We start from the raw sequence: 12,130 nt of genomic DNA on the forward strand, positions 1-12,130 counted from the left end.
GGATTCCTCCTCGCTAGGGAGCCTCCTCACCACTCTCCTCGGACTCCTCCACTACTCTGGTCCCTCAGTGCCCTTCCGTGACACCGCGGCTGCCCTCCCGAGAGGCTGGTTACGCTCAGTCAGGGGTTATGTTCGTCTTCCATCCAGAGTGTTCCTTGACGGACACACTCATTTATCTTATGCCCTCTTGTATATGGAATGCTTCATATTTATTTTGTGATCTCCTGCATCTAATATGGTTCCTGGCACTGAAAAGAGCCAGGATAAGTTTTTTTTGTCAACAAAATGAATAATAAATCATGAATAAATGAAGAAACAGTCTGTCGTCTAAGATAAAAAATACAGGAGGCAAAATAGGCCGACTGCGGAGTTTCATTTTTTATGAGATTGCTATGGCTCAAAAGTCATCTTGTTATTCACAGAAATACTGGGGAGGGCATGGAGAAATAATGCTTGCAAACTATTTATGGGAAATGGTTTCAGAGCACTCTTGTAATAAATGGACACTTCTTTGGACACAGCACTATAATATAGGAATTTACATTAAAATAATGAAATGTGCATTAAAAATTACACAAATAAGGATTTGGGGGCAGTGAATCTATTATGTTTGACGCATAATGACAGACACGTGTCATGATAAGTTTGTTTAAACCTATAGGATGTACAACGCCAGAGTAAACTCCAATGTGCATGTATGCCTCTACCATCTTGCACTCCATTAGGATGTACGAGCACAAGGCACCAATAAGAAATTAAAAAACAACAACTACGAGAGCCGGCGTGGTGACCACGCTTGTAATCCCCGCGCTTGGGAGGCCGAGACAGGAGGATGGTGCAGGTTCGAAGCCAGCCTCAGCTACTTTAGTGAGGCTCTCAGCAACTTAGTGAGACCCTGTTTCCAAATAAAGTATTAAAAAAAAATAGGTCTGGGAGTATAGCCCGGAGGTAGAAAGCCTCTAGGTTCCACCCCCAGTACCACACACACACACACACACACACACAAAAAAAAAAAAAAAAAAAAAAACCCAAAAAACAAAAAACCAACTATGGACTCCAGGTGGTAACAGGTGCGTATAGGTTCATCCACTGTAACTGTTGGGGCTCAGAAAATGATACCCTAAAATATACCGCCTTAGATTTCAGATTGAGAGCACCTGAGGTTACCTTATTTACCTAAAAACTGGATCCAGTAAGGAGGAATATAATTGCCTCTAAGTACTCTCAGAGAAAGTTCACTAACCAATGAAGAGTTAACTCATATCACAGAGGAAGAGACTGAAATGAAACATCACACTTACAGCCCAGAGCTACTGCCCTGGACCACTGTGTTCCCCAGGCTTGCTCTCACTCCCAAATCATTTATTCCTGAATTGCCCCCCACTTCTCCCTCTCCTCTGAAGGTAGTATGTATGCCTCAGTCACCCGGCTCCTCCGAGTTTCATGTTTTGTCTGGCCCTCACATACCTGTGCATGTTAAGACATCTTTTCCCATCAATACTGTCTACTGCCAGTGTGTTGCATTAGACTCCACTATCCAGCCTTCAGAGGAACCTTCCTACCTCGCCAGTGTGCCACCCGGGTCGGGGATGCTGACAGTGGGGGGTTACACACACGTGGGTGCAGTGTGTGTACGGAGAATCTCTGTACATTCCATTCAGTTCTGCCATGAGCCTGAAGCTATTTTGGAAAAGAAAGTCTTAAGAATTTTAATTACTTACTCAGGAAGATTTTACTATTGCCATAAAATTAAAATTAATATTATAATGATTTTGAGAAATCACTGAAGAACAAAATAAGAGTAGGAGAGCAGCTTAATGCTATGAGGAAAACCGGCATTGACAGAGATAATTATTAAACACAGACAGATAAAGACAGATTGGTAAGTCTGAAATCTTGAAACTTGCTAATTACTTGGTTGATTTTTCTATTCATTCTACTTCAAAGATTAATTCAAACAGTCTTGGGGAAATGAACATCAAAAAATCTTAAATTATAACCAATATAGCTGGCATAAAGTAGGATGCACGGCATCTGGAAGGGACAGGGTGGGACGTATTGATTTTATCCTATTTAAATGAATAGTTTAGCCGGGCGTGGTGGTGCACGCTTGTAATCCCTGCGCTTGGGAGGCTGAGACAGGAGGATCGTGCAGGTTCGAAGCCAGCCGCGTTGGCTTAAGAGACCCTTTTTCCAAATAAAAATATAAAATAGGTCTGGGAGTGTAGCCTGGAGGGAGGTAGAAGGCCCCTGGGTTCCATCCCCAATACCACCAAAAAAATAAAAATAAAAATAATAATAATAAATAAATAAATAGTTTAATAACTTTTTGAGCACTCTTGGCTGCCATTTACCTTATATATTTATTCTTCATACATTTACTTATTTATATACTTATTCCTCTAGAATAAATATATATTTAGAGATGAAGAAACTCAAGTACAGAGAGTTTTCGTTTGCTTTTGCAGTACTGGAATGGAACCCAGGGGCGTTCTGCCTCTGAGCTCCACGCCCAGCCCTGTTTTTTATTCACTATTTTGAAGCAAGGTGTCACTAAGTTGCCGGGGGCCTCACTAAGTAGCTGAGGTTGGCCACCAACCTGCGATCCTTCTGTCTTGCTCTGAACCACAAAGCTATAAAGAAACTGAGCACGAATTTTAATCCAGGGAGTCTGATTTTCAGAACCTATTCTTTTAACTGCCCTACATTGCTTTTTATAGCAACTAAAAAGAAATCGTCTGGCAATTGAATTTAGAAATAATATTAAATTTGGCATATTACAACACTATCAAAACTATTATAACTGTTCTGAATAAAAAAAATCAAATCAAAGAGTTTGTAATGAGTAAAGAGTTTGAGAAAGCTATATAATTAAAGGAGGTATAAGAAATTCAAAGGACAACCAGACTATGTTTCAAAAGAAACATTAACACAGACAGAAATCATCATTTTAATGTGAGCTATCTTCAGCATTTTTGTTGGATAATTTATTAGAACCACAGTTAAGCTTTTGGGAGATGTATATTTCTTTTCTCCTTCCTTTTTCTCTTTCTTTCTTTCTGTACTGGGGATGGAACTCAGGGGCATTCTACCTTCGAGCTACACACCAAGTCCTATTTTTTATTCTGTGTGTGTGTGTGTGTGTGTGTGTGTGTGTGTGTGTGTGTGTGTTTGTGTTACTGGAGATGGAACCCAGGGGCTTTCTACCCCAGGCTATACTCTCAGACATATTTTTATATTTTATTTGGAAACAGGGTCTCACTAAGTTGCTGAGAGCCTCAGTAAGTAGCTGAGGCTGGCTTTGAACCTGTGCAGTCCTCCTGTCTCAGCCTCCCCAGTGCTGGGATTACAAGCGTGCGCCACCATGCCCGGCTAGGAGATGCCCCTTTCCAATTACATTTTTCTAGACTTTATCAAAATGTTTCATGTCGCCAAGAACATACAGTTCTTCTATACTCATGGACGGATTCAGTTAACTCTTTGTTCTCGATCATCTTAGTCAGGAGTTAGCCTACCTTTCCTTTAAAGGATCAGACAGTAAATCTTTTAGGTTTGCAGATCACAAATGGACTTTGCCGGCTGCAGCTACTCAGTTCTGCCATTGTAGCACGCAATGCATAATCCAAGAAGCTTGGCTGTGTTCCAAGAAAACGTTATTAAAACAGGCAGCGGGTTAGATTTGGGCCAAAGTCTGCCAACCCTTAACATATATAAAATTCATGTTCCAAACAGGTATGCCACATTTATCCTGTGGCTTAGTATAATATTTTATTCCACTTTGGGAAGAACAGATCTAAAGAAAATTGAGTATTTCTTATTTTTTAAAGATAGAAGCCAATGCTAGAAGAGAAGAGAATGGTACTTTATTATTTATTTGTTATCAACCAATTTAATAATAACAGATATATCTGACCCTTTAGTCCCTCTAGGAAGATGTGCTTTATATTTCCACCAATTGAGACCCTCTTCTTATACACAAGTGAATTTTCTAAATATCTCTTCTATATCTTTTATATATCCGTGTCTTTGCTTCTGCTAGAAAAATTATTTCACTCTCTCTGTAACTCATTTCAAGAGATTCTTCAAGAAACCTCTACTGCATTCCAAGTTCAAAATGATCTTTTGATTCAACCCTTAAAACACTATTTTTAAACAGACTATCTATACTGTATGCTGTTTCCACTTTTGACTCCTTTACTTAAAATTACAATACTAATGAAATACAATTCCTAATAAAAGAATTGAGAGAGTCTCTTAAGAGTTTATCACCACTTGATATAAATGGTAATTGGCAAGAGTTGCTAGAGTTAATTGTGGAGACTTAGCCATGTTTTTTGTGTTCTGAATGATGAAAGGGTAAGTTTCCTGTTATACAGAACTGGAAGGTAACAGCTTTCACCACCACAACACTACTGATGATTCAGGGCTGAAAGCAAAAAGATTAAGTAGAAAAAAAAGTCACGGAATACCAAATGTCCAAATAGACTAAAATGATGTGTGGCAAACAGAATTCAATAGAAGTGGCATTACAGATTCCTTGGGGGAAAGGATAATGTTGGTAAGTGTCTCTCAGTCATCCAATTGAAAAGAGTATAGCATTTAAAAGAATACTTTCTTTTAGCATGGTACCAAGATCATCAGTGAAATCCCTTAGTGGGAAGAAAATCAGAGAGCAAGGTACAGTGAGTACAACTTGGTGCTTCCTCGTCCAGGCCCAATTGCAGTTCTCTCCTCTGCACTCACTCAAAGGGCCACGCTGTGTCTCTGCTGGTGGCAGTTAAGTCTTATCTGATAACAAGGAGCACTGTCTAGAATTTCCTTCTTTTTTTTGGAGGGTTTGAACCCAGGGGCATTCTACCTCCATGGAACACCCCCCAGCCCTATTTTTTATTCTTTATTTTGAAACAGGGTCTCACTAAGTTGTAGAGGGCCTAAGTAGCTGAGGCTGGCTGCAAACCGCGATCCTCCTGTCTCAGCCTCCCAAGTGCTGGGATTACAAGCGTGCGCCACCATGCTCAGCTTCCATTGATTTTTGAGGAGATTTTATAAAGTCTCCTTTTTAAAAAAGCTTTTGTCTTCACCTTGTAGGTGTTTGTGGCTAATTTCTCTCAATGTATACTCCAGGTTTGAAAACTCTTAAAACCTACCTGGTAGTAAGCAGAGGCTGGGGAGAGTAGAGGGGAAGGAAAGATGGAGAGAGGAGAGATGGGGAGAGGTTGACCAATGGGTACTAAGTCATAGCTACCTCGGAGTAAAGAGTGCTGGTGCACTACTGCTTATTAGAATGGCTAAAGATAATAACAATGTGTTATACTAAAAAACCTGAAAGAAATAATTTTGAATGTTTTTACCATAAAGAAGTAGTAGTCAATGCTTGAGGAGACAGATATGCTTAACCTGCTTTAAACATTTCACAATGTTACAGGTATCAAGACATCATGCAATACCCCATCAGTGTGTACTATTTTATGTTTTGATGTATCAGTTTAAAACTAGGTTAAATTAGAAAAAGAAAAAGAAATATGTCATAACAAAGGAAATTCTAAAAGGCTCTTTGAAGAATCTGTCCCTTTTCAGAAAGAATATTATAAGAAACATGTAACCTAAGGTTTAAACAAGTGCTCAGCGTGGTTTCGTAGCTCTCAGTGAGAGCCCTGAATAAATGCAGTGTCACCCATCGGGGAGTGGTCACACACATCCACACAAATCAGTAGTTCAATAAGTGTAGCAAATGGCGCATAATTTATGCACAAGACACATTCACACATGTGACTCAGGGGCCTAAACAAAAAAAATGTGCTCAACTTTCAAACAGTGTCCCCTAGACTTGTCTGACCCCTGAAAGTTTTACCCCCAACATCTGTTACCATAGCTTAGAACCATTTCCTGAGATGCTGCCAGCGAAGCTTTTAGATGACTAATGAATAGTTTATTAAATTTAAGAGACAGTCTAAAATTTTAGCTACATCCCTATTCATTCCTTCCTATTCCTTCTGGAAACTCCTAATACTACAATACGGTTAAGCCTCTCAATGTTAATAAACGCCACAATGAGCCATGAGAATGGCTACTTGGCGCTATTCATCAATGGACATTAGAATCCTGCCATTGCAGTGGGGCCTTGCCCTGGTTGTGCCATTAGCCAACAATGTGACTCCAGATAAAGAGATTTGAAGTTCCGAATATTCTGTCCCTTATATCTAAAGTGGGGCGAGATTGGCCCTGTCTATCCACTGGGTATATTTTGAGAATCAAGTGATTCATATCAAAATCAAGATGAATTTTTCATCCATGGTAAAGTGTTATAAAAGCATTATGAAGGTAGAGAAAGGAATATCTCATCGTTTCAAAGCGCATCCATTTACTTCTCACAGAGCTATATTAAATACAATTGTGATTTGTGATTTTTTTTCTTTTTATCACCTGACTAGATGGGTGTCTTAAAATTAATAAAGACATGTTACCATCGAAATAAATCATTTTACATCGACAGAAAATTAAGTTTTGTTCAACTATTACATCATAACAACGCACCATCAAACTTCTTTGCAGAAAAACCCATGAGAAAAAGAAGAAAATCAGAAAACTTTGCTTAGAAAAGAAGAGATGTACCACAAACTCAGTGGAGAAGAGGACCCCTCGGCCTGGGCTCTGTGGTAAAGCGTTTGTGGCAGGCCTTCAGTCCCAGTGAATAAAGACAGTAGGGCTCTATACTCTTTGAGTCCTTCATTAAACTATTGATCCCTTTAGCATTATCCATAATGTCCCAGCAGCTCAGCACGTCAACTGGTGAAGTGCTAGCCCCGCTCTCCTTTCAATAACTTCCACATTTTATGGAGAGGAAGTCATGATGATTTATTTACCTGACATTTCCCAGTCCGGATGTCATATAGGGCCACTGAACCATGGCGGGCTCCAACTGCTATTCTGTGACTCCGTTCGTAATAGCTGACCATGTAGAACCTGAATTGAACATTTTCACGATAAAAACAAAACAAAAGAAACAGGTGAGATGACCTGCGCGTGGAAGTGGACGGGAACATGTTTCAAGATTAAAGCCACCTCGAAAACAGGTTTCTAAATGAATATATCTATAGTAAGCGTATTAAGATTTTTCAGAAATGGTTCATTTTAGTAATTCTTAAAAATCAATGGAAAAATTGATGAAATTGATGTAGAATATCATTTAGGCCTGTTAGTAATTATTTTCAATAGAAAGCAACTTCATAATCACAAACATCCTTCAATTTTTCAAATGAGGGTCAAGTACACACATACACAAAAATGAATTCTGAAACTCTAGTTTGATGACAATGACTTATGCAAATATTTCTATTTGAACAAAAATAGGACTTTGAAAAGGCTTACATGTTCAAGCTAATTATGTTCCCCTGGATTCTTAATAGTACTGTGTTGTAAAATATACTTTCTAGCAGAATTATCACACAAAAGGCTGTATAAGTACTGTGTTCAAGTTCTTCCTAGTAACTTAAAATTATAAAGTTATCCACTAGAAAAAAAAAGTTATTCTGCTCATTCTCCAGATTTTCCACAATTCGTTTGTCTAAAGGATAAGGAGGCTATAGGCAGTGTAATAGCATATTTGGTATTTGTTTTGTGGGGTTTAGGGAAGGTGGCTTGAAGACTACAAGAGGCTGCTTTGCCATTTATTTCTTTATTCTAGTCACTTTTCGTGGCTGGATTAGCACTATAATTCCTTATCTTCTATGCTTTGCTATGCTGGTTTCATGTTCACATAGCTAGAGCCTGAAAGTAAGAGTAAAAACCACTGGAAGTATAAATCAGGTATGATTTTGTCCTTGCAAAGAGTTGTTTTTTTTTTTTCTTTTTTGGGTCTGGGGATGGAACCCAAGGTCATTCCACCTCTGAGCTCCACCCTCTGCCCTATTTTTTTTATTTTGAAACAGGGCCTCACTAAGTTTTGGAGGGCCTCACTGAGTAGCTGAGGCTGTCCACAAACTGTGATCCTCCTGTCACAGCCTCTTGAATGCTGGGATTACAAGTGTGCATCACCATACCCGGCTTACTGGCAAAGAGTTTTAATTTTTTTTGTGGTACTGCAGATGCAACCCAGGGGCATTCTACCTCTGAGCTACACCCCCAGCCCTATTTTTCAGTCTTCTATTTTTGAAACAGGATCTCACTGAGTTGCAAAGGGCCTCACTAAGTTGCTGAGGCTGTCCATGAACCATGATTCCTCTGGTCTCCGCTTCCCGAATGCTGGGATTACAAGCATGCACTACCACGCCCGGCCGAAAAAGTTTTAAATATGCATCCCATAAGCTAGTTCTGTGGTTTCCATGGGAGCTGTCCAGGTGAACAAATGGCACACCTCAAAATGGCTATGAGCACTCATGCCAGTTCTTGAACACGCGCCTCGCCATTTCCCCCATGGTTCTATCTGACCAAATTAACTTTTCTATTTTTTTTTTTTAAGAGAAAAGCAGAGATCAAAGCATGACAGAAAAAATAAATCATTTCTCTAATGCTTTCTTTTTCTTGTCCTTTCTTTTCTTTTCTTTGTGGTGTGAGTAAGAGATGGAACGCAGGGGCATTCTACCTCCAGGCTACACCCCCAGCCCTATTTTTTATTCTTTATTTTGAAATAGGGTCGCACTGAGTTGCATAGGGCCTCACTAAGTAGCATAGGCTGTCCTCGAACTGCAATCCTCCTGTCTCAGCCTCCCAAATGCTGGGATGACTCTAATGCTTTCGTGAGACCCATGTAGATTAAAAAACTACTAAGGCCCAGGGTATTTCTGAAATTCTAGGAAGAGAGGCTGAGAGAGATTGAACATTCTGACAGCCACTGTGGCATGTGCAGATATTCGGATGTTCATACATGTTTCATAAATCTGGAACACAGATTATTAGGCTTTAGAACTTTTTGCAGCCAGGCGTGGTGGTGCACGCTTGTAATCCTCGCGCTTGGGAGGCAGAGACAGGAGGATCGCGCAGGTTCAAAGCCAGCCGCGCGCGCTGGCTTAGGAGACCCTGTTTCCAAATAAAAATGTAAAAATAGGTCTGGGAGTATAGCCCGGAGATAGAAGGGCTTCCAGTAACCCCAGTACCACCACCAAAAAAAAAAAAAAGAACTTTTTGCTCATTACTTATGACCAAGTAATGGATTAAATGATATTTCTGTCCCACAGCTAAGCCTCACCCAATGACTAGCTCCTTCCCTTTAGACTGAAAGTGTTTCACTTTTGGTTACGGGGAAGACACTACCTGTTGGGGCCCACTCGGCAGGACCGAGGTGGCACCCAGGCTTGTTGCCAGCGTGGACTCAAGATGGCGCCTGGGCTTGCAGCCAAGTCACGAGGCTCACGAGGCTGGCGGTGCCCTGAGCCTGCGCAGTGAGCCCTATCAGGCGCCTTACGAATAATTAGCAACGCAACGCCTCGTGCTACCACCTGCCCGCCCAGGAGAAGGTTAAAAAGCGCGCATGCCCTAGCGGGAGGAAGGAGAAGGAGCTAAGAGGGTTGGTGGACAGGAAGAGCAGTTCCTTGGCGGACTGCTCTGGGCTCCGAGCTGGGACGGACATGTTCACAAAGCCGCCACTGTGACCGGTGTGTGCTGCAGCAGAGACGTAGAGTGCCACGGAAGAGGGTTGGTGGAGTGATGAGGGAGGAGATAGAAGACTGATGTTGTTTTACCTGAGAGGGCGTTGAGAGAGCATTGAAACTGGGGTAATAAAACTGCTTGAGGAAGATCGAGTAAGAGTCGTCACTGCGCACGACAAGTGGTGGCCCGTACGGGGAACTTCGCTTTGATCAGAACCTCGGCAGTCCAGGGCAGCTGGCTGGTAAGTACTCCTTTGACTCCGAAAAGGGAGGAGGAGGCTCCATTAAGGAGGATATTTTTTAGTGTTTTCCCCGATCAAAGGGGGCTCCATTAAGGAGGATATTTAGTAAATAAGGCTCGCGGATAAGCGAGGCTCGCGGAAAAGCGAGGGACAGCGCTGTATTTTCCCCGATCAAAGGGGGCTCCATTAAGGAGGATATTTAGTAAATAAGGCTCGCGGATAAGCGAGGCTCGCGGAAAAGCGAGGGACAGCGCTGTATTTTCCCCGATCAAAGGGGGCTCCATTAAGGAGGATATTTTTTAGTGTAAGCAAGTTATTTCCCCGATCAAAGGGGGCTCCATTAAGGAGGATATTTTCCCCGATCAAAGGGGGCTCCATTAAGGAGGATATTTTTTAGTGTAAACAAGTTAGAGAATCGGGCTGGTCCTGATTCGACTCCCTCTCCTAATCCGCCACCATAGATGGAAGACACCTGAGGTTAGTTGGAAAAGGCGCCTAATGTGTAAAGGATAGGTCAGAAGATTAGTTCCTAACGTAAGAGTTGTAAACTGCTGCTCGGTACCGTAGAGATGAGTTGTTTTCTTTAAGATCTTTGGGGAATTATTTCTACTTTCCCTCTTCCTTTACCTTGGTTAATGATAGTTTAGGTTGTTTTATTGATACCTGTTTTCTGACTTTCTGCTATGCTTCTATGCACCCTTGGAGACTTTGGAATTTCTGCTCTTATTGCTGTAATTGTGGCCTCTGTGGCCGTGGCAGTTATTGCAGCCACTATGAATGCTCTATCCTCACATGTGGCTGCTGGCATGGCTCAGCAAGCTCAATTATCTGGACTATATGTATAACGTATGTGCAGTATCAGAATTTCTCCCATGCAGGCAATTTGTTTCGTCAATTAAGCAAGACGCTTCTAGGAACTTGGAGCCGTGAATTTGAACACACCATGATTGAGCTATGAGCATCCATCGCTGCAATTAATTCTACCCGCGTGGAAGTCGCCGCAGTACAACAATGAATGGACTTAATACATGGAACATTGGGTTTTTTTTAAAAGACTGGGGTGGCATGGCGTTCTGGGCATTCTTGCTGGTGGTAGCATGATGTTTCATGGTTGGATATATCAGGCGAACTCGACAACGCGCACTGCAACAACAGCGCATATTGGTGCAAGCTCTGGCAGCCCTTGAAGCTGGCTTATCTCCCCATGTACGGCTCAGTATGCTGGATCGGTAGTCAGTGACGGGTAAGATCGTCCCCGGGACCTTTCAACCTAAGACAGGGAAACAATCATGCTATTGTTCTCCCAATGACGGGTAAGAATGGTCCTTGAGGGTCGGCAACCTAAGACAGGCACGATCCCGAGCCTTATTTTAATAAAACAAAAAGGGAGATATGTTGGGGCCCACTCGGCAGGACCGAGGTGGCACCCAGGCTTGTTGCCAGCGTGGACTCAAGATGGCGCCTGGGCTTGCAGCCAAGTCACGAGGCTCACGAGGCTGGCGGTGCCCTGAGCCTGCGCAGTGAGCCCTATCAGGCGCCTTACGAATAATTAGCAACGCAACGCCTCGTGCTACCACCTGCCCGCCCAGGAGAAGGTTAAAAAGCGCGCATGCCCTAGCGGGAGGAAGGAGAAGGAGCTAAGAGGGTTGGTGGACAGGAAGAGCAGTTCCTTGGCGGACTGCTCTGGGCTCCGAGCTGGGACGGACATGTTCACAAAGCCGCCACTGTGACCGGTGTGTGCTGCAGCAGAGACGTAGAGTGCCACGGAAGAGGGTTGGTGGAGTGATGAGGGAGGAGATAGAAGACTGATGTTGTTTTACCTGAGAGGGCGTTGAGAGAGCATTGAAACTGGGGTAATAAAACTGCTTGAGGAAGATCGAGTAAGAGTCGTCACTGCGCACGACAACTACCTTAGGATGTCCTGCTGGGTTTGCTGTGCCCAGAAATGGCTCGTCCTCCTTGTCTACTGATTTGAGAGAAAGGACACAGAGAGGTCCTGAAATGATACTTCCCCCACCGCGGAGTGGTTAGTCAAGTTAGCTTCTCTAAGCTGCTGAAAAGCCTCATACAGCTTTACCCAATGGAGTGAGATTCAACATCTAATGTACTTACATTCTAAAAATGAGAATTATTTAGAAGAGGTTAAAAACACGCATCGTCTTGTTATTCGATAACTATAATGGGCTAAGTATTGGCTATCTCCATATCTGCATTTATGCCAATATGAACATCTATCTCTTTGCAAACATATCCACATGTAAGTATATCCTGTTATGGTAACAAAGAATTGAATATATAGCAAAT

The 12,130-nt window shown here is 42.1% G+C and overlaps 1 protein-coding gene across 2 annotated transcripts in view; it reads right to left on the minus strand.

Moving 5' to 3' along the window:
• The window catches only part of WDR7 (WD repeat domain 7), a gene marked incomplete at both ends in the record, with an annotated part of 323,548 nt that overhangs the window by 63,258 nt on the left and 248,160 nt on the right, over positions 1-12,130 (minus strand). For both annotated transcript variants that reach the window (XM_080714515.1, XM_080714514.1), the window contains one exon: positions 6,864-6,963. In XM_080714515.1, the coding sequence (XP_080570641.1) occupies positions 6,864-6,963 (100 nt within the window). The remainder of the gene's footprint in view (positions 1-6,863; positions 6,964-12,130) is intronic.

Source organism: Muscardinus avellanarius (assembly GCF_963383645.1).
Source record: "Muscardinus avellanarius genome assembly, chromosome: 17".
NCBI classification, from domain to species: domain Eukaryota; kingdom Metazoa; phylum Chordata; class Mammalia; order Rodentia; family Gliridae; genus Muscardinus; species Muscardinus avellanarius.